Below are 23,961 nucleotides of genomic sequence, written 5' to 3'. Positions count from 1 at the left end.
CTATATTTTAAGTAACAATTTCCTCAGTGCTGCAATCACATCCTTGTTCCGGAGGCTGTATATCATGAGATTGATCATCGGAGTCACTATGATGTAGAACAAGGAGAGCAGTCTGTCAGTTCCTGCAGAATGGCTGGATGTGGGCCTTAAGTAGGTAATAGTAGCAGATCCAAAGAATAAAAGCACAACCCACAGGTGAGAAGAACAGGTGGAGAAGGCTTTGGCTCTGCTGGCTGTTGGCAACCTCAGAATAGTGCAGATGATTTTACTGGAAGAGGCAAGTATTAACATAAAAGGCACTGCAGCAACCAGCAGAGCTACTACATAGACTGAGAGCTCATGTGCCAAAGTGTCTCTGCAGGCCAGCTTCAGAATCGGGGGAATGTCACAGAAGAAGTGGTTAATCTGGTTCGAAGGACAGAAACGCAGAGAGAAGATCTGGCACATTTGCCCTATCTGCACTGGAATTCCGCTGACCCAGGAGCCCACAGCCAGCTGGAGGCACACCTTTGGGGTCACGACCAGGGGATAGTGCAGAGGGTCACAGACAGCCACACAGCAGTCATAGGCCATCACCGCCAGGAGGAAGCATTCAGTGGCTCCGAGGATAAGAAGGAAGCACATTTGGGTGGCACAGTCCAGTACAGATATCCTTCTGTCCTGAGTCCAAAGGTTCACCAGAATCCTAGGGAGAGTGATGGACACATAACAGATTTCCAAGGAGGAAAAGTTTGACAGGAAGAAATACATGGGTTTCTGCAGTGCAGGGTCAAGCTTAGTTAGTATTATTATGAGACTATTTCCAGTTAAGATAATGATGTAAATGATGGAGAACACCCCAAATAGCAGCCCTTGGAGGTTTGGAAGGTCGGAAAACCCCAGGAGGACAAGTTGTATCACTCTGGATACATTGTCTTCTGCTTCCATCTCTTCATATTTCATCTGTGGGAATGATTCAATCAGAAATACCGTTATTTCACTTTTTTACTTTTGTTTCCTTATGTATAAACAGGATGCTATGGCCTTTTATTTTCTCAGTTCCTTATAAAAACAAAACCTATTATTGATAAAACCTGTGAAAGTATAGTGAAATATATTTTTCATTAATATTAAATATATTTTTAAGAAAATAAATCTCTCCAGTCTCTTTTATCTATCATGGGTTATCATATATTTTTTATATTTAAGCTCATGTGTTTATAATGTAAGTATGTGTCTTCAATTAAATAATAAAAAATGCAAAATATGAATTTATATTCAGTTCTATCAGTCATTTCCTTATTCTGGCTGATCTCTTTTGCTTCTCACTTCTCAATTCTGTTTTTAATCATTTTCAATGTGAAAGTAATTTGGCTGCACAAGTAAATTATTTGCAAGCCACCTAAGAAATTTTTAGGCATAACTACCATTAATTTTTTAAATTTCTTTATTTTTTAATTGAAGTATAATAGCTTTACAGAATTTTGTTGGTTTCTGCCAAACATTGACATGTATTTAATTTTGAAAGTGATGATTTCCCTGCTGCTGTTTACTTTGGACATTTGCATATTTAGGCCATTTTATCTGAAAACAAAATTGACATGTTGACAAATCAGTATTATGGGATGATAAATATACTGTAATAATATTTAGAGTGATGCATTTCAACATAAGGTATATAAAAACAGCAGTCATAATTTATATTCAGATTTTTCAGTCAAAAGAAAAGAAACTAAACTCATCTTCTTGCTCAGGAACTCTAGATGTAAGAGGCATGTTCATCTATCACTTCTGTTCAAGCAAGAAATTCTAACAAGAATGTTCACCCCTCACACACTTATTTTAAGAGACATCAGCCCAACTCACCTCTGAAATCTTCCTAAATTACCCCCTTCCTCTATAATTGCTATTGTTCTGCTAGCCATTTACTACATTCATTCTTTCTGTTGTTGTTGTTATGTGTGTGTCTGTTAGTTCAGGCATGAGAATGCATTGAGCTGAAATTGCCCATCTTTATATTATACTTTTCTAATAGCTATAATTAGATTATAAATTTATTTGAATATTCTCTATACATTTTTGTACAAGGCTTAACATATCTCTTCCAAAAACTTGATATACTAATTGCTTGAATAAATTGAGTGAATCAATTTGATTGTTATTTTTTGAGAAAAGTCCCCAAGGTGTAAGCAAAGGTTCCTATCCCAGATTCAGACCTTCTCTCCCCCTCTCTCCTGCTAGAGCTCAATCACGCCTTCAGTGGTGTGTGTGTAAGAGAGTTGCTGTTACTCAGTGGCTAAGTCCATCTCTTTGTGACCCATGAACTGCAGCACACTTCCCTGTCCTTCATTATCTCCCCGAGTTAGCTCAAACTCATATCCATTGAATCAGTGATGCCATCCAACCACCTTATCCTCTGTAGCCCCCTTTTCCTCTTGCCCTCAATCTTTCCCAGCATCAGGGTCTTTTCCAATGAGTTGTATCTTTGCATCAGATGGCCAAAGTATTGGAGCTTCAGCTTCAGCATCACTCCTTCCAATGAATATTCAGAGTTAATTCCTCTAGAATTGACTAGTTTGATATGAGAGTTGGACTATGAAGAAAGCTGAGCCCCGAAAAATTGATGCTTTTGAACTATGGTGTTGGAGGAGACTCCTGAGAGTCCCTTGGACTGCAAGGAGATCCAACCAGTCCATCCTAAAGGAGATCAGTCCTGGGTGTTCATTGGAAAGACTGATGCTGAAGCTGAAACTCCAGTACTTTGGCCACCTGATGCGAAGAGTTGTCTCATTGGAAAGGACCCTGATGCTGGGAGGGATTGCGGGCAGGAGGAGAAGGGAACAACAGAGGATGAGATGGCTGGATGGCATCACAGACTCGATGGGCATGGGTTTGGGTAGACTCTGGGAGGTGGTGATGGACAGGGAGGCCTGGCGTGCTGCAATTCATGGGGTTGCAAAGAGTTGGACACGACTGAGTGACTGAACTGAATTGAACATATATTTTCCTGATGACCTCCTTTACCACATTAGTTGCAACTTCCAAACCAAAGAACCTTAATACAAACCCTTTTGCCATTGTCACTTTTCATCCAATTCTCTGCTTTTAAAAATTCAATGTATCAATAAATCTATTCAATAAGTTGCTAATTTAGATGTATTTTTCAATTCTATTTTATTTTCTAAGGTTTCCAATCATTTGCGGAATGTCTCCCAACTTTTGTCATTTTCTATTTTTTTGAAAATTTTCTCTAGGATGTTTTTAGAATCATTTTTAAATTCTTGCTTGCTAACTCCAATTTTGGTTCAATGTGCATTTGCTTTTGGCATTTTCCCTCTAGTATGGGCATAAAATCTTTCCTGTTATCATGCTTAGTAATTTGTTTATTACATGCCATACAGACTACAAAGATGTTCTACAGGATTTCTCAAATCAATGAAGCTTCCATTATTTTTCTGATGCAATTAAGAGTGATAAGCTCCATTCAATAGAACACTGATTCTTTTGGTTTTGGCAATATGCACTGTATCTCCAGTTTACCCCTCTTACTAGGGCATAATGACCTAGGATTTTCACATAAGTACTTGAGCTTTCTTAGTCTATTCAGCACAAAAGGAATATAGAATTGTCTACTCTTGTATTTCAGAGGTTTTTGACATATCTTTAACCCCCCAGTCCAAGCGATTTGAAATTTGGCAAATGCTGTGAAGGGAAGACAGCTCTGTGTTTGTAGCCATGCAGATTTCCAGTTTGGGTACTCTAGTACTGTGTAATTACCAAAAGTTCTGCAAGTTTTTTTTCTGAGAGCAGCTGAAATATCATTGTTTTAGTGAATCTGTCATACAAAACGCACATAAGAACAATCAAGTTGATGATGAAAAACTGTATTTACTAACTGGGATGGTTTTGCCTCCTTTTGATGCTCTCAAGCATAAGACTCTTATTTAAAAGTCCTTCTGGGACTTCCCAGCGGTCCAGTGTTTAAGAGTCTACCTTCCACGGCAGAGGACATGGGGTCAATCCCTGGTCCAGGAAGATAGCCACAGGCCAAAGGGCATCTAAGCCGTGCACCGCAGCTGCTGAACCTGTGATATTAGAGCCCAAGTTCTAGGGCCCGTGGTCTGCAACAGAAAGTAGCCCCTCTCTCTGCAACCACAGAAAGCCCACGAACAGCAAGGAAGACCCTGCACAGCCAAAAGTAAGCAGGTAGGTAGCTAGATAATTTTTAAAAATAAAGTCCTTTCATCTTCTCAGGAAGCACCTACTGATAACATGTTCTATAGTAGCCTTCGCTGGTCTCCCCATTCAGTTCAATAAAAAATATTACATTTCAGTGCTGAGGGTATCAAGTAACATTTTTAGGAACTTCCATGTGGTTTTTGAAATAATCTAAATGAGAGCTCCATTTTAAAATATATGAATTATTTGAAAGAACCTCTACAGTATTAGAGTGTAGGACTCTAGTGGGATTTCAAGTGTCAGGAAAAAACCACCATAATATTACTGAGAGTAAAAATTGCCTCTTCAAACTAACACTGACAGAATTGCCATTATAATTATGAAGTTGTTTCAAAATAATAATTCACAATAACCTACTAATTATTCCCTAGGGATATCTTGGAAATGAACATGTTTGGAATCTTCAGTTATTAGGTCCCTAATGACTTGAGAATGTATATAAAAGTCCTTGGTTCTATTGGTGAAAGTATTCATCTAGGTAATAGGAAAATGTCTCCTTCTTTGGTAAGTCACTTCTGTGTTTACCAGATTGTCTTTTGGCTTTATTGATGCAAAAATAGACTTTTATGGATCTGAGACCACTGATGTGTCAAAATAGTTACAAAATTTTATGCATTAGCATATTACCCACAAACAAATCGACCTGTGTCATTCTACTATAGCTTCTATAGGGATCTGAAACACTCACCTTGTTTCAATAAGCTTTTTTGTTAATAGAAATAAACTGAAACATAATTGGCTACCTGATAGTTTCAATTAATTTATTTTCTGTTCTAACATTGTTTTGCTATATACTTATGAAAGAAAAGATAGTGAATCACTTCAGTTTGATTGAATCTTTTGGGTCATTCCCATTGAAAGCAAGAACCCAAGATTCACTCTCATCTGACTTTTCCCCTCGTGCTTCTCTTCTCACTCACGTTTCTCTACATGCATATTGGTGGTGGTGGTGGAGGTGATTTAGTTACTAAATCATAATTGACTCTTTGCAACCACATGGACTGTGACCCTGCCCGGCGCCTCTGTCCATTAGATTTCCCAGGTAAGAATACTAGAATGGGTTGCTGTGTTTTTTCACCAGGGACTCTTCCTGATCAGGGATCAAACCCAGGTCTCCTGAATTGTAGGCATTCTCCTGCATTGTGGGCAGATTCTTTAAGGGCTGAGCCACCAGGGAAACCATTCTTAGGCTATTGAAAGGGATATGGAATTTAGAAAGATGGTAATGATAACCCTATATGCAAACCAGAAAAAGAGACACAGATGTACAGAACAGACTTTTGGACTCTGTGGGAGAAGGTGAGGGTGGGATGTTTTGAGAGAACAGCATTGAAACATGTATATTATCTATGGTGAGACAGGTCACCAGCCCAGGTTGGATGCATGAGACAAGTGCTCGGGCCTGGTGCACTGGGAAGACCCAGAGGGATCGTGTAGAGAGGGAGGTGGGAGGGGGGATCGGGATGGGGAATACATGTAAATCCATGGCTGATTTGTGTCAATGTATGACAAAACCCACTACAATATTGTAGAGTGATTGGCCTCCAACTAATAAAAAAGAATGGAAAAAAAAAAAAAAAACCTAAAAGAAAAAAAGAAAAAAAAAAAGGGATGCTCACTGTGAGTCCCTGAGAGTAATGGACTGTGTTACAGGAAATAACTGAGTCATTCTGCCCTGCCTTCAGCAAGTCTGCACCACAGCCTGTCTCACAGAAGCCACACTAATAAATCTCTAACCACCTTCATGGCTATCCTCATGAACTGTGACTTCACACATATATGAATTTGAATTATACCTGTCAACTACTCGTGGAGTGACTCGGAACATTAAGCGTCAGTGTCCCCATGCAACATACAGAATCAATAATGAGAATCTAGCTTACACAGCCAATCTGTCTTGACGTTTTGGAGGCAGCAGCCTGGGCTCCAATCCTATTTTCATCACATCTTGGCCCTCCAGCTCTCTGCTTCAGCTCCCTCAACTGTGAGAGAAAGATGACAGTGACAGAAACTGCTGTGAAATTCTGTTAGTATACTTTTGTGTGACAATTAAATGAATTATATGTAAAGGGTTAAGAATATTGCATTTCATATCACAATCATTGCATAAATGATAACTATTATTTAAAAAAACCTAGTGACATAGTTCTGATTATTAGCTAGGGATGAGCGAGAGCACTGGGATTGTCTCTGTTGTTGTTTCGTCATTAACCCGTGTCCAACTCTTTGTGACCCTGTGGACTGTAGCCCGTCAGGCTTCTCTGTCCCTGAGATTCTCCAGGCAAGGAAACTGGAGTGGGTTCCCATTTCCTTCTCTAGGAGATCTTCCCAGATCAGGGATTGAACCCACATCTCCTGCTTTGGCAAATGGATTCTTTACTGTTGAGCAGACAGCAGTGGAGTAATTGAAACTAATTTTCTCTCTCTACCTATTATGTGATTGTCCATCTAAAGTGAGACAGCAAGAAACTCTAGATAGAGAGTTTTCCTAATTTAACCTGGCAGAGAAGCCACGTGAAATACTGTTGTCATTATTATAGTAAAATTTTAAATATATATAATGGTATATATAATATACATATAGTATATGTATTAAGTATAGCAGATTGTCTCTCTCTTATACACCCCCCCCCACACACACACACAAGGTCATACAATCCACGTGGCTAATACGAGATTCTAATAAAATGTTTATTAACTCTAAATTTAGGTCTTATCATTCCTGAACACTCTGATTACCTTGAAAACGGGCAAAATAAGTATAAATTAACTACTGTCCTAACAAGGCGCTGCACATCATTCACACTGTTTGAGGTAAGAACATAAGACAGCGTCCTAACCCTTCTAATTATCTTAGACTTCTCTGTGCCTATGTTATAACACACTTTTAGTGATTAAATGATATTACAACAACGGAGTTCTTAGCCCTGCAGCTGTCTCAATAGTTTTGTATAAGTGAGAGAATGACCCCAACCATTTGTTCTAGCCAACTGCGGCAGTAGTAACAAAGCTCAAAGCTCATTGGAGGTTTCACTTGCATGTTTTATAGATGACTTTTCCAAGTCAACCTTCAAGGTTACAATAAAAAGTCTTATATTTCAAAGTCATGTTCAAATTCTCCTTGCTTCTAGAAAAATTTTAAGATTACAGAATCAGAAATTGACAAAATTCTTAGACTCAACATCCTGAATTATACTAGGATAAAAATTAAATGCAGCTATTTGTGTTTGCTTACATATATAATTAGTGAGGTGGTTATACAGAGTGATATTTAAAGATGAGAAGTTAATACTAATTTTTTGCCCACTTTACTCAGTCATCTAATATTTATGCTGTGCTTACTGTAAGCCAAGAGTGATAAAGAATGCCAAAAAGAAAAGCAGTTACTTTAATCTCCTTGACTTAGTATCTTGACAGGATTTAAGGACTTGCCTTAAATCCCTGTCTAAAACATGCTCTCAGCTGATGTTTACTGACATTTGCTTTCATTTCACTAATATCATTTTTGCTTTTATTATTTTTAATAGCTAAAATATATTTCATTGCATCACTCTAATCACAGTCAAGAGTACAACACATTCAGTTCAGTTAGGTTCAGTTCAGTCGCTCAGTCATGTCCGACTCTTTGCGACCCCATGAATTGCAGCATGCCAGGCCTCCCTGTCCATCCCCAACTCCCAGAGTTTACTCAAACCCATGTCCATCGAGTTGGTGATGCCATCCAACCATCTCATCCTCTGTCGTCCCCTTCTCCTCCTGCCCCCAATCCGTCCCAGCATCAGGGTCCTTTCCAATGAGTCAACTCTTTGCATCAGGTGGCCAAAGTACTGGAGTTTCAGCTTCAGCATCAGTCTTTGCAATGAACACCCAGGACTGATCTCCTTTAGGATGGACTGGTTGGATCTCCTTGCAGTCCAAGGGACTCTCAAGAGTCTTCTCCAACACCGCAGTTCAAAAGCATCAGTTTTTCAGTGCTCAGCTATCTTCACAGTCCAACTCTCACATCATACATGACCACTGGAAAAACCATAGCCTTGACTAGACAGACCTTTTTTGGCAAAGTAATGTCTCTGCTTTTAATATGCTGTCTAGGTTGGTCATAACTTTCCTTCTAAGGAGTAAGCATCTGTTAATTTCATGGCTGCAATCACCATCTGCAGTGATTTTGGAGCCCAAAAATTAAAGTCTGACACTGTTTCCACTGTCTCCCCATCTATTTCCCATGAGGTGATGGGACCAGATGCCATGATCTTACTTTTCTGAATGTTAAGCTTTAAGCCAACTTTTTCACCCTCCTCTTTCACTTTCATTAAGCGGCTTTTTAGTTCTTCACTTTCTGCCATAAGGGTGGTGTCATCTGCATATCTGAAGTTATTGATATTTCTCCTGGCAATCTTGATTCTAGCTTGTGCTTCTTCCAGCCCAGCGTTTCTCATGATGTACTCTGCATAGAAGATAAATAAGCAGGGTGACAATATACAGCCTTGACGTACTCCTTTTCCTATTTGGAACCATTCTGTTGTTCCATGTCCAGTTCTAACTGTTGTTTCCTGACCTGCATACGGATTTCTCAAGAGGCAGGTCAGGTGGTCTGGTATTCCCATCTGTTTTGGAAATTTCCACAGTTTATTGTGATCCACACAGTTGAAGGCTTTGGCGTCTTCAATAAAGCAGAAGTAGATGTTTTTCTGGAAATCTCTTGTTCTTTTGATGATCCAGTGGATGTTAGCAATTTGATTTCTGGTTCCTCTGCCTTTTCTAGTACAACACATTAATATCTATTAAATACTAGACAAAAGGAGTACATTTTTCTAGAGTTATCATTACAAGATGTACTCAAGTTAGCATACTTTTAATAACAGATATATTTTTCCTCTTATCATCATTTCACTCATTACTTCATTATTCATTTCATCCTCTACTAGCTATAGCCCTATACTTGAGAATTTAAAAAAAGTAAACAATATGAGATGTTATCTGCACATGTCTGTCCAGTGGAAGAACTAGCTATTGATCAAACAAATACAACAAAACTATCAACCAAGAGATAAAGCTACTAAATTCTGAAATATGTTTCTCAGAATTTATATTTGGAAGGAGATTTGATCTGGGACTCTTGACTTGATTGCTTATTTGTTGAAACAATAAAATAACCTTATAATTTTATCTATTTTTTTTTCTCTTTCCATCAACATAGCATCTTAGGATGTTAGAATTCTCATAAGAAGAAAACAGCACGTGATATGGACTTTATAGTTGGGAACTATACCTTGGTGACTGAGTTTATTCTGTTAGGGTTTCCAACTTGCCCTGAACTGCAGATTGTCCTGTTTCTCCGGTTTCTGACTTTGTACTCTATGATTTTAATGGAGAACATTGGATTGATGATGCTAATCAGGGTTGATCCGCACCTTCAAACACCCATGTATTTTTTTTTCTTTAGTAACTTATCCTTTGTAGACCTTTACTATTCTTCTGTCTTCGTTCCCAAAATGCTTGTCAACTTCCTTTCTCGGAACATGTCAATTTCCTATCACGGCTGTGCCCTGCAGTTCTATTTCTTCTGCACTTTCGCAGATACTGAATCCTTTATCTTGGCTGCCATGGCGTATGATCGCTATGTCGCCATCTGTAACCCTTTACTATACATGGCTGTGATGTCTCGGGGAATCTGTATATGGTTGATCGTCTTGTCATACTTTGGAGGCAATACGAATTCCCTGGTGCACACATCCTTTGCATTTATTCTAAAATACTGTGATAAAAATATCATTAATCATTTTTTTCTGTGACCTGACTCCCTTGCTTAAGTTATCGTGCACAGACACGTCACTCAATGAGTGGCTTCTCTCCACATATGGCAGCTCAGTGGAAATTATCTGCTTCATTGTCATCACCATCTCCTACTTTTACATTCTCCTCTCAGTCTTAAAGATCCGTTCTTCCACCGGAAGGAAGAAGACCTTCTCCACCTGTGCTTCCCACCTGACATCCGTGGCCATCTACAAGGGGACTCTGCTCTTCATTTATTCACGACCCAGCTACCTGTATTCCCCCAACACTGATAAAATCATCTGTGTTCTACACCATCATCATCCCAGTGCTGAATCTCTTGATTTATAGTTTGAGAAACAAAGACGTAAAAGATGCTGCTAAAAAAAGTCTTAAAACCAAAGATAAATTCCTCCTGAGACATAAGGTTCCAGGATTCATCTAAATCCCCAATTGCAAACTCCAGCTGTGTGTATGCTGAGTCGTGTCCAGCTCTTTGCAACCCCATGGACTATAACCTGCCAGGCTCTTTTGTCCTTGGAATTATCCAGACAAGAATACTGGAGTGGGTTGTCATTTCTTCCTCCAGGGAATCTTGCCCACCCAGGGGTGGGACCTGTATCTCTTGCTTATCCTGCATTGACGGGCAGATTCTTTACCCTTGCAGTGCCTGGGACAAAGTGTAACTAAGAACCTGCAACAACCTTGCCAGCATATACACAATTTCTCACACAAACATTTTATCAAACACTTGTTTTCACAGAACCAAACACATTTCATAGCCCCAAGATAAAGGAAACATTTAAAAGTTTCAAAATTGCTGCAAAGTAATATTTGAATAACTTTCCAACTATTCAGTTCAGTTCAGTCACTCAGTAGTGTCTGACTCTTTGCAACCCCGTGGACTGCAGCACACCAGGCTTCCCTGTCCATCACCAACTCCCGGAGCTTGTTCAAACTCATGTCCATTGAGGTGATGATGCCATCCAACCTTCTCATCCTCTGTCGTCTCCTTCTCCTCCTGCCTTCAATCTTTCCCAGCTACAGGGTCTTTTCCAATGAGTCAGTTCTTCACATCAGGTGATCAAACTGTTGGAGCTTCAGCTTCAGCATCAATCCTTCCAATGAATATTCCTTTATCATTGACTGGTTTTATCTTCTTGCAGGCCAAGGGACTCTAAAGAGTCTTATCCAACATGACAGTTCAAAAGCATCAATTCTTTGGCACTCAGCTTTCTTTGTGGTCCATCTTTCACATCTGTGCATGACTACTGGAAAAACTATAGCTTTAACTAGATGGGCCTTTGTTGCTAAAGTAATGTCTCTGCTTTTTAATATGCTGTCTAGGTTTGTCATACCTTTTCTTCCACGGAGCAAGTGTCTTTTAATTTCATTGCTGCAGTCACCATATGCTGTGACTTTGGAGCCCAAGGAAATAAAGTCTATCACGTCCAACCATTAGGAGCTGGAAGTAAATACTAGAACAGATTGTATTAGGTTGTCTGAAAAGATATAGTAAGAACCTCAGAGACTGTGCCTGTGTGTGTTTTCATGTGTAGAATATCTCCTTAAGAAGATTGCATTTACAAAATTACTGGAGTAGAGAGGAAGCCAGATTCCTTTGGTTTCTGTGCTATCTCTTGTACCCAACTAGTCAATTGCACTTTGATCAGTTGCTTAATTTTTCTGTCTCAATTGTCTGACCTGTAAAGTGAGGAGAGTATAGTACCTACATCAGTGGCTGTTGTATGTTTGACTAAATGCTGAGAATCATGCTGAATCATTTTAAATACCTGATAGATCTTAAATACATGCATTTCTTTAATCAATTAAAATACATAAAGTGCAACAAGATCGTGTGAGGCAGGGATGCTAGGAAAGCAATAATACAAAATCAAATACCTTTTCTTAAGTGCTGTCCAATAACAAGTCAAGAACCTTTTATACCCAACCTAATCCAAATTAATTTGAAAACATTTTTCTAGGTGGCATCTTGTAGACTAAGGTTTAATTGCAAGCAAAGTATTTGTTTTCCTCCCTATCTTTTATTTTTTATGTCTGAAAGTATTACTGAAAGTGTGGAACATCCTTCTCTGGTATCTCAGAAACACAATGAGCTACTGAGCGTATAACCTGTGTTTTCAATAGCCGGTCAACTGATGTGACATTGGGAAGCACCACAGTGAACATTTACTTGAAGCCTGGACATAAAAGGACATATATAATTGCAAAATATATTTCTATAACTTATGTTTTTGCTATTTATTATTATTTTCATCCTTATTATTTATTATATCATTATTTAATTGCCACTTATATATCTATCGGTGAGATATCTGTTCAAATCATGTTCCTATTTTTAACTGGATTTTGTTTTTCTTATTTATAAACATTTTTGTATAGTCTAGCTACAAATTCTTTGTTGCAAAAATGTTTTGCAAATATTTTCTTCATCTATAAATCTAACATCTATCTATATTACATAATAATACATAACATTACCTAAGAATACAAAACATTAAAAATGATTTCATAAAATTATGTAACAGGAATAATTAATAATCAACAAAACATTTTTTCCCCTCTGCTTATATTCTATTCATACTGCTTCAGTTTTCTTTTGCTCTATAAACACTATCTCAAAATGGCACAGGTTAAATAACTGGGCTGTCTTCTGTTATTCTTCATGTTGACCATGATCAGATGGTATCAAACCATATAGTATCCCATGGACAGAGGAGCCCAATGGGCTACAGTCCAGGGGGTTGCTAAAGTGTCAAACGTGACTTAGTGACTAAACAACAACAACAACCAAGTATAAACATTAGTTTAAAGATTCTTGTTGCAGACAGACCTCAGATTGGGAGATAATAATAGCAAACGAAGCAACAGACCAAGGACTAATCTCAAAAATATACAAGCAACTCCTGAAGCTCAATTCCAGAAAAATAAATGACCCAATCAAAAAATGGGCCAAAGAACTAAACAGACATTTCTCCAAAGAAGGCAACAGATGGCTAACAAACACATGAAAAGATGCTCAACATCACTCATTATCAGAGAAATGAAAATCAAAACAACAATGTGGTACCATTACATGCCAGTCAGGATGGCTGCTATCCAAAAGTCTACAAGCAATAAATGCTGGAGAGGGTGTGGAGAAAAGGGAACCCTCTCACACTGTTGGTGGGAATGCAAACTAGTACAGCCACTTTGGAGAACAGTGTGGAGATTTCTTAAAAAACTGGAAATAGAACTGCCATATGACCCAGCAATTCCACTTCTGGGCATACACACTGAGGAAACCAGATCTGAAAGAGACACATGCACCCCAGTGTTCATCGCAGCACTGTTTATAATAGCCAGGACATGGAAGCAACCTAGATGCCCATCAGCAGACGAATGGATAAGGAAGCTGTGGTACATATACACCATGGAATATTACTCAGCCATTAAAAAGAATACATTTGAATCAGTTCTAATGAGATGGATGAAACTGGAGCCTATTATACAGAGTGAAGTAAGCCAGAAAGATGAAGAACATTATAACATACTAACACATATATATGGAATTTAGAAAGTGGTAATGATAACCCTATGTGCAAAACAGGAAAAGAGACACAGATGTACAGAACGGACCTTTGGACTCTGTGGGAGAAGGGGAGGGTGGGATGTTTCGAGAGAACAGCATCAAAACATGTATATTATCTATAGTGAAACAGATCACCAGCCCAGGTTGGATGCATGAGATAAGTGCTTGGGCCTGGTACACTGGGAAGACTCAGTGGGATTGGGTAGAGAGGGAAGCGGGAGGGGGGATCGGGATGGGGAATACATGTAAATCCATGGCTGATTTGTGTCAATGTATGACAAAACCCATGACAATATTGTAAAGTAACTAGCCTCCAACTAATAAAAATAAATGAAAAAAAAAAAGATTCTTGTTGCTTTATTTCAAAAGTAGTTGACATTCCATCTTACAAATAACAACATGTGAAAAAATGAACTTCATGTGAACAATATGTCATATTGTTTAGGTCTAAAAAATATACACATCACTCACATTCCAATTTTCACATATTATCCAAGACACACACACATGCAAACACGTGACACACATATAATGCATGCAAACACAATGGAGATAAGTCTATACATTTCAGAAACAATTGAAAGTGAAAGTCACTCAGTCGTGTCTGACTCTTTGTGACCCCCTGAACTATACAGTCCATGGAATTCTCCAGGCTAGAATACTGGAGTGGGTAGCTATTTCCTTCTCCAAGAGCTCATTTTAAACCCAGGGATCAAACCCAGGTCTCCCTCATTGCAGGTAGATTCTTTACCAACTGAGCTACAAAGCAAGCCTACAGCATTTATTATCACTCATCTCATTTGCATTTTATAAAGAAAAAGAGTTTTTTATATTTCACTGGAGTGGGTAGCTGTTCTTTTCTCCAGGGGATCTTCCCAACCCAGGGTTTGAACCCAGGTCTCCCATATTGCAGGTAGAGCCTTTACCACCTGAGACACCAGGGGAGCACAAGAATATTGGAGTGGGTAGCCTACCAATTCTCCAGGGATCTTCCTGGCACAGGAATTGAACCAGGGTCTCCTGTATTGCAGGAGACCTGTATTCTTTTTTTTTTTTTTTTTTTAGGAGACCTGTATTCTTTACCAGCTGAGATACATGGTAACTCAAGAGATGAAAATCCATGTGTTAAATAAGTTTGTAGAAATATTTCCCTTCAATGAGTAAAGAGATTCTTTCTTTGGCAGGAGACAATTCCCACAAAAAGGTAATTAATATTATGACAAATCAAAAATACATATCTAGAGAACTGCTCATTAATACCTGCTTATGTCTCACCAAATACTGAACATAACATAAACCAAAACCAGAAACATAATTATTTTATTATCATCAATCCATGATATGCTTGTTATTTCTGGAACTGATACAGATACTATTAAAACAATCATGGTTTTGAGAAATATTAAAATTGCTATCTTGTTTTGTATCCACATGAATATTCAAAGAAAATGCTTAGTCCTGACTCTTACAGCCAGGTACCTCTAACATTAGAGTCTCACCCACATTATTTTGAAGAGGAGAAGACAGGTAAATTCATCAAATGTATTCTCTGAAGTAAAGAAAGGGAGGCCCAGAGACAAGCTTGTAGAAAGTAACATGCCTCACAAATGACATTTAGATTAGGTTCAGTTTCTCAATGTTCTGTTCCAGGTGCTTGTTTTTATTGAGTAATAATAGTTCTGCCTTTTTAAAGAGTGGGTGCATGAATGTATAATTTTCTGAATATAAAGACTATTGCAGGTGGAACTGCGTTCTATCTTATGATATACTGCAGATGTGCAGAAGTGTGACACATCCATGTGTCCTTTTCTTGATCATTTTCTAAAAGCTTAGACAAGAACAAAGAAAAATGGATGGAGGGAATTGCTCCTCCATGACTGGATTCATTTTCTTGGGAATTACTGATAACACAGAGGACAAAGTTAGACCATGGTTCTAACTGTTTATCTCATTGGCCACTTGGCAGATCTTGGGATGATATTGCTGATTAAGATGGATCTGCAGCTCCACACACCCATGTACTTTTTCCTCATCACCTCTCTTTAGGTGTCCTCTGCTATTCCACTGCAATTCACCCCAAGATGCTCTTAGACCTATTTTCCAAGATTCTAAGACCTATTTCCCTTTTTATGACTGTTGGCTGTGCAATTCTTGGTCTTCTGTATCTTTGCTGATTGTGAGTGTCTGCTGCTGGCAGTGATGGCCCATGGCCGGTACAAGGCCGTCAGCAGCCCCTTGCTCTATGCGGTCAGCATGTCCAGCAGGGCGTGCTCCCTGCTCATGGCTGGGGTTTACCTGATGGGGATGACAGATGTTTTGATACACACGGCATTAGCCTTCTGTTTATGTTTCTGTGGGCCAAATGAGATTAACCTCTTTTTTTTTTTGTGATGTTCCTCTTCTCCTATTGCCATCTTGTTCAGATACACAGGTCAATGAGCTAGTGATATTCACGGTTTTTGGCTTCATTGAACTGAGTACCATTTCAGGAGTCCTTGTCTCTTATTGTTATATTATCCTTTCAGTCTTGACGATCCACTCTGCTGAGGAGAGGCTCAAAGCTTTTTCCACCTGTACCTTCCACCTAACTGCTGTGGTAATTTTCCAGGGAACTATGCTCTTCATGTATTTCAGGCCAAGTTCTTCGTACTCTTTAGATCAAGATAAAATGTCCTCATTGTTTTACACCCTCATGATTCCCATGTTAAACCTTCTGATTTACAGCCTAAGGAATGAAGATGTGAAACAGGCCCTAGTAAAACTGAAAACTAAATTGAGTTTTTAAATATTTATATCATATGTATGTGTACACACCCACACAAATATATAGTAGTTGTTTAATTAAAAAATTAAGAAATTAATATAAATTTCTCAGGTTCCTAAATAAAGAAGTATTTGGATTAAATCTCAATCCTAAAATATATTGCAATTTCCTTCACAAGTCTGCTTAGTGTGTGTCCAGAATTTAAATGTGGCACTAACTGTTTTTCAAAAACTTTTGACTTCGCTAATTATGGTAATTTTTGTTTCAGTTTTTCATTAAAATGTTATTTCAATTACCCTAAGACTTATTGTGCATTTACTGAGAATTTTCAGCACTTATTTCCTTTATATGTTGTAGTACATCTTGTAGATTCTGTACTAAAAGTTGCTAGTGTTAATATTAAACATTAAGGAACTAAACATTCAAGCAATTCATAATAAGACTTAAAATCATTATGAAATAAAGATTGAGAGCTGTAAATCCAAAGGCAAAATGTCCAAAACTATTGTAAAAGAAAGATATATGTGTATATATACACATATATGTATATACATACACACACACACACGTATATGTATGTGTATACATACAAGTGCTGTTCTGTATTTAGTTGCTCAGTCATGTCTGACTCTTTGCTACCCCATGGACTGTAGCCCACCAGGCTCCTCTGCCCATAGGGATTCTCCAGGAAAGAATACTGGAGTGGGTTGCCATGCCCTCCTCTAGGGCATCTTCTCAATCCATGGATTGGAACTCCATGTCTCATGTTTCCTGCATTGGCAGGCAGGTTCTTTACCACTAGTGCCACCTGGGAAGCCCATGTTAATATATGTAAGGTCATGTATATATATATATATGTACACACACACACACATATATATACATATCTATATATACAGCATAATTGAATATACATATTGTTTATACATGTATACAACAGTTTTTTTTTGAGGGGGAATGCAGATGAATTAGTTGTGGACACTAATAATGGATCTATAAAGACCTGCAGAATGATTACATTAGAAATAAAGAGCTATGAATTATTGATATTCACCTTTGTTCTTGTTTCCTGAAGGTTAAGCACTGAATCAGTTTGTTGAGAAAGTGAAGATATGGCCATATATTTGAAAGGCCATAAGCTACGGAAAGACTGTTCATTATCCATTAAAATTTTAAAAGCTAAAAGCCAAGGATTGTCTTAAATTTTCTAGTTCCCATTCTACAATATCTTTATGTGAATGTATTTCAGAATGGAAGTAAAGTCAAAGAACTTACTCTGTTATTCAAAATTTCGTTTGTAAGACTTTATGGCATATTGGGCTTCCCAGATGTCTTGGTTGTAAAGAATCTGCCTGCCAATGCAGGAGATGCAGGGGACATGGGTTTGATCCCTGGGTCAGGAAATCCCCCTGGAGGAGGAAATTGCAACCCACTCCAGTATTTTTGCTCAGAGAATCCCATGAAAAGAGGAGTCTGGCAGGCTACAGCCTATAGCATTGCTAAGAGTCAAACATGACTGAGCTCACAAACATGCATGGCATATTAGGGAAAATTCTCATGGTGGAAAAATACTGCAAAGAATTTTTATTTTAGATAAAAGATTTATAGGTTTCTAATCCTAGCATATTTTATCATTTTATCAAACTCTTTTGGAACTGTTGCTTCTGAAAAGCAGCTTGATCAAAGCACTGTCTGAAAATTAAAGTCTAAGAAAAATGGGGCATCAATGGATTGTGATGTAACATATTATCTAATTAATCCATCTCCATTCACATGACAGATATTTGTTACATTATCTAAAGACTGATATGATTTGCATATTGGTCCATTTTATTGGATCCAATGTAAGTGATATGAAAATGAAAGAAAATTTGAGCTCATTAATTGATAGCCAAAAATAGAATTGCAGCAAACAACATCTAGATAATATCTGGCTTTCATGTCTGGAATTACAGATGTTAAAGATGAAATTATGGGAATATTTTTTAAGGAATATATATTTCAAATAGAAGCTTGGGCATGGTGTGTAAAGACTCTCCTATAATGGAATTTTACAGAAATAAGGAGCAACATATCAAAAGGCTCTGATGTATTCAAGCCAGTCTACTTCAGTCTTCATCACTATCTTTCCTTTTCTCCACATTACATCCCTCTGACATATCACCGATCTTGATGGAAAATGTATTTGTTCAAGTGCAGTATTATCAGTGACAGTGGTCAAATTTCCATTCTATAATCCCTTTCTTCATCCTTGAATTTGAATTGTTATCTGTAAATGTGGCATGATAGTAGACTCAGTTATCTATTTAACACAAAGAAGAGAGAGATGTATAGTGGTCATAGGCTGTATAACTACATTTGATAGAAAGAGCAGTAGTAATGTTCAATAAACCAATACATAAGAGGGTTTCTGTTTAAGCTGGAGGGAATGACTTTTATCCTCACTGGAAATCTCTCTCCCTAGTTAGAAACATGCTCCAGACCAGGTAGCGATGCCCCTCTAAATGGAACTCATCACTTCCTTTCTATCCCTCAGATCCCCCTGTGTAAAGTGGGGATTTCAGCCAGATTACCTGTAAGGTCCTTTCCAGATGATACAACCTGCCCCTATAAAATATGACTCTACTTCTATGTAAAGCCATCCCTATAATTAGAAAAGATTTGAAAAATGAAAGAAAAAAGAGCATTTCGTATTTAAACAAAGAATTGTGTGGCCTGTTACTCAAATTCGGAATCTGATAGATTCCTCATAGAAGTAGATATTCAACCTTACTAGTGCTCAGGTAAATAAAATTGAAACAAAAAGTAAAGTCATATTTTATCACCTACAGAATGGCAGAATATAAACAATTGAAATGTCAACTACTGGTGAAGTTGTGAAACACCATGGCCTTCACACATTGACAGTAGATGGAAAATTGCCACAGTGCTTGGTAAAACTCCATGGCTGAGTCTTCTATAGCTGGCTATACAAATGTCCTAGGACCAAAAATACCATGCCTGGAATTAAGCCCAAGAGGGAAGAATGAATATCTTCACTAAAAGACATGTACAGAAATATCCACCATAGTAGTATTTGAAATACTATAACATTTAAAATAACTCAATTTTTCCCAGTACATTAGTACAGGACTTGATAAGCTTTTCTTTAATGTATATTTTAGGGTTTGTAGGCCATAAAATCTTAGCCACACCTAAACAGTTTTTTGCTATATGACAAAAGGAACCATCTGTAATACACATAGAAATGGTATGTCTCAGTTTAGGTAAAATGTCATGGATCAAGTTTACTGACTCCTGCTCTGGATTAGATAAATTACTTTATGGCAAGTTTATATGTTGAAAAAGTAGACTGAAATGTAGATGAATAAACTACCTCTGCATACAACAACATATAGAGAAATTTCACAAACATAATACTGAGTGAAAGAAGCCAGACATAATAGTGTAAAGGCAATATGATTTCTTTGGTATATACCTCAAAAATAAACAAGCTAAGTGATATATGGTATTGAACATTAATTTGTGATGGGTATGAGTAAAATTGCCAAGAAGCAACAAATTATTTTTTTTGGGGGGGGGTCTGGTTATAGTTTCATTTCTTAAAATGTTCTTGCAGTGTACTTTTGTAGGTGAAAATTTCTGTATGCATATTGGACTCTGATTTTCATTAAGCAAAGTAGATTCAATGAGAAATGGTAAGAAATCTTGTTTATTATTTTTTAATCTAAACGCCTATTGTACAGAATGAATGCTCAGTGTATATATGTGATTTTAGTGTAATGCATAATTCCACAGAGTATCTCAGTGCAGTATTTATTTTTATGTTGTTAGAAATGCTGCCTTACTCATAGAAAAACAGTGCCTTTATTCACACACTGGCTCTCCCAGTCATTCTCTTAGCTGTAGTGAGACATAATGTATTTTGTATAGTATCATCCAATGAACTGTGTGTCATAGTACTCTAGGTTTGAGGAACAGTAACTGTATCCTGAAAAAAGTAATTTCTTCCTCAGTACATATTTACCAATAGAGGACTGTCTTAATGTTACCACGAGTACCAGGAAAATCCTAGAGATTTTTTTTTCCCACTTGCTTATATATGAGGAAGACATTTTCTTCTAAAGACTTGTTTTTCAATTATGTAAGATCTCCATTTTTAATGAAACACAAATCCCATTGTGAGATATTTTATGTTATTCAATTTAAAATAATAATTTTATCTACCCAAACTCAGGTTTAAATTGTTGGGTGAGAGTAGATTGAAAAGTGTTAGTCAACATGGTCTTGATAACAGCACTGTTAAAAAGCTAAAGCTGGGTTCTGGATGAATGAAATGCAACAGAAGGGATTTTTCCCAGAAGACAAGAATGTAGCTGAGGGGAAAATTCAAATGCATAGGAATAGAATGACTTAACTAAAACAATTCTATGTATACCATATGTGTGAGAGTGAAGTAAATAATGATAATAAGACTATTTTGTAATACAAATGGATCAGTTTCTTGATTTTAGTGAGAAATTATTAACAGTTATGTGGTTTGATCTTTGCCTCAAAAATATCTCCATAGAGTACTATACTTGATACCTTAGTATTGGTGTGATTTGGCTTCCCAGTGGCTCAGTGGTAAAGAATCTGCCTGCTAATGCAGGAGACACAGGCTTGATACCTGGGAGAAGATCCCCTGGAGAAGAAAAATGCTACCCACTTCAGTATTCTTGCTTGGGAAATCCCAAGGACAGAGGAGCCTGGTGGGCTTCAGTCCATGGGGTCACGAAAGACTCAGACATGACACAATGACTAAAATAATAAACAACAGTTGGGATTATTATACCAAGAATGGGAATAACAATTAAAAAAGCAACACAATTTTTCACTAGGTATCTTTTCCTCCAAATTAAAATTGGACTAATTAAATGAACTTTAACCTGCTGAATTTCGTAGTTTTAGAGAAAATAACGTAGATGAGAGCAAGAAACAAATAAAAGAAGCAATCAGAAAAGGAACCCAAACAACTGTGACTCTGTTTCTGTTTTGTAAAAAAGTTGCTTGTGCCATATTCTAGATTTCACATATAGGTGCTATCTTATGATATATATCTTTCTCTGTCTGACTTCTCTCTTCTCTCAATATGAAAATCTTTGGGTCCATTCATGGACCTATGCTGCAAAAGACATTATCTCTCTGTCAGATAAATATATGGTTTTCATGTATATATATACACTTTCCCTGGTAGCTCACATGGTAAAGAATCTGCCTGCTTTGCAGGATATCCTGTTTCAGTTCCTGGGTGGGAAGATCCCCTGGAGAAGGAAATGACTACCCACTCCCATATTCTTACCTGGAGAATTCCATGGACAGAGGAGCCTGGCAGGCTACAGTCCATGGGGTCACAGAGAGTCAGACATGACCGAGTGACTAAGCACAGCATAATACATTTAAAATTTGTTTCTCTCTGATTTATTTCCCCACACAGTTCCTGTTATCCCTTACTACATAAAACTGTATTTCAAACCTAAATAACTTAAAATAATGACCATTGATTCATTATCTTGTTTTTTTCTCATGTTAACTGAGGATACATGAAATATTCATGGAAAGATGGGTTAGACTGCAAGGTCTTTCCTAACTGCACAGGATGTAAATGACTAGCAAAATGGACTCAAATTCTTCTCTTCCCAGTCCATGTTATCTCAGAACTTGTCAAATCTGTTACTCACATGATTTGTCGGACTTTCTGTACTGTAAGTCATGACTTTTAGACACTGCTTTCTTAAAGGCTAGACTCAGAAGTGACTTACAATATTTCTGACAATTTTTGTTCATCAAAGCAGTTAGAGTGTGGCAAAAATTTAAAAAAAAAAGGTAAAGAGGTACTGTATCTCTGAGGAAAATATGGGAAAAATGTACAATTTGCTTTATTTTTCCCAAACTATCAATGAGCTCATTGTAGAACTCTTTAATTTCTAAGTGCTGATTTGGTTATTAATGATTTTTAATGTTATTGTTATTAAATCTGTGAGCAGGGGTGCAGTCTCTTCTTAATTTTGTTGTGCATACATGCACACAAAGTGCCTTTATGAAGCACTTCTGAAACAACATGCATATAGAGGGAGAGGGACTGACATTTTGGTCATTCAGGTCGTTGTGAAGAGAACTAGTTCTGGGACGCTGGGAAATAGTCCAGTCATATCAGAGATACCAAGATGTTAGATCAAATTTTAGATTCTTTACCATCTGCGTCCCCAGGGAACACATTATTTTAGGAATAAATTGGAACTCTGATGATTTAGAAAAAATTGTCATACCTGTGCAATTTTCTAAATGGGTCATCTTTGCACATATGAGCCATATCTGTATTAAAATTCCCCAACCAGCTATATTTTATTTATTTTATATCACTTTGATAACAAGAAATACTTAATAATAAGTGTTTAGAAAGCCCTACTTTTCATCTTCTTGTACCAGGGAGCTTAGGAAATGCAAAATAAGCATTGATCATATCTCTGAGGCCTTAATTGTAGTAGAGAGATTCTCAAATGAACAAAATAAACATAACTCAAAAAAGAGTGCACAATTTAGAGAATGTGAGAGAGTCACAAAATCAGTGAAATATCCTTGGATGATATGTGGTTGGAGGATGGGAATAAGATGATAATTGGTGATAAGAGCTGCCTTGAAAGTTAAGACCCAGAGGGATCGGGTGGAGAGGGAGGTGGGAGGGGGGATCGGGATGGGGAATACATGTAAATCCATGGCTGATTCATGTCAATGTATGGCAAAAACCACTACAATATTGTAAAGTAATTAGCCTCCAACTAATAAAAATAAATGAAAAAAAAAAAAAAGAAAGCATTAGAAGGAATGTTTATAGTGTCATTATTCACAACTAAATAGAAATAACCCAATGATCATCTAACTGAAAAATGGGTCAATAAAATGTGTTATAGCCTGAAAATGAATTATTATTCTGTCACTTAATGAAACAAACTTATATGTTCAAGAACATAGATGAACATTGAAAACAGTATACTGAAGAAAAGAAGCCTGACAGAATAAAAACACATACTACATGATTTTGTTTATACACAAGGCCAAGAATAGGAAGCCATGCTGTATCAGAAAGGAGTGGTTTCCAGGGCTCAGGGAGGGAAGAACGCGGAATGACAACTAATAAGCTTGTGTTTCTTATTGGAGTGATGAAAATGTTCTGAAGTAGATAGTGGTATCTACTTAAGTGATAACTGAACAATCTTGAAAATATACTAAAAGCTAAAGAATAGTATACATTAAAAGGGTGAACTTTATTTTATATGCATTATAATTTAATAAAAAAGGTACTGCAAAGTGTAATAATACTCCAAAATGAGATAGTAAAGGATAGTGTTTCAGAAACAAAACGAACAATCAAAAGGAGCTGGAAATGATGGAGGGAGAATATTTTTCAGTTTCATTAGGTTTCCTCTTTGACTAGAGAAGGAGATAGTTTCAGGCTAACTGTGAGGCACACCACAAAGACAATTTGCAGTTTTCACTCTACCATGAATCAATTTGCTGACAATAGTGAAGCAAAAAAGCTTAGCCTTTGCTAAATTGTTCCTGAATGCATGTGGGA

The 23,961-nt window shown here is 37.3% G+C and overlaps 1 protein-coding gene and 2 pseudogenes across 1 annotated transcript; 2 read left to right on the top strand and 1 right to left on the bottom strand.

The window, feature by feature from the left end:
* On the bottom strand, positions 1 to 951 carry LOC122684333 (olfactory receptor 10AG1-like). The gene has a single exon (XM_043888389.1). It carries the CDS (start codon positions 940 to 942, stop codon positions 1 to 3), a length of 942 nt encoding a protein of 313 aa, XP_043744324.1. The 5' UTR covers positions 943 to 951.
* Positions 952 to 9,461: 8,510 nt separating this feature from the next.
* On the top strand, positions 9,462 to 10,409 carry LOC122684327 (annotated as a pseudogene).
* Positions 10,410 to 15,431: 5,022 nt separating this feature from the next.
* LOC122684330 lies at positions 15,432 to 16,367 on the top strand (annotated as a pseudogene).
* Positions 16,368 to 23,961: the final 7,594 nt, after the last annotated feature.

The sequence above is a fragment of the Cervus elaphus genome, chromosome 26 (assembly GCF_910594005.1).
Source record: "Cervus elaphus chromosome 26, mCerEla1.1, whole genome shotgun sequence".
In the NCBI taxonomy this organism is placed as follows: Eukaryota; Metazoa; Chordata; class Mammalia; order Artiodactyla; family Cervidae; genus Cervus; species Cervus elaphus.
Note: the sequence above shows the minus strand (reverse complement) of the source record. Positions and strands in the feature narration are given on the sequence as shown.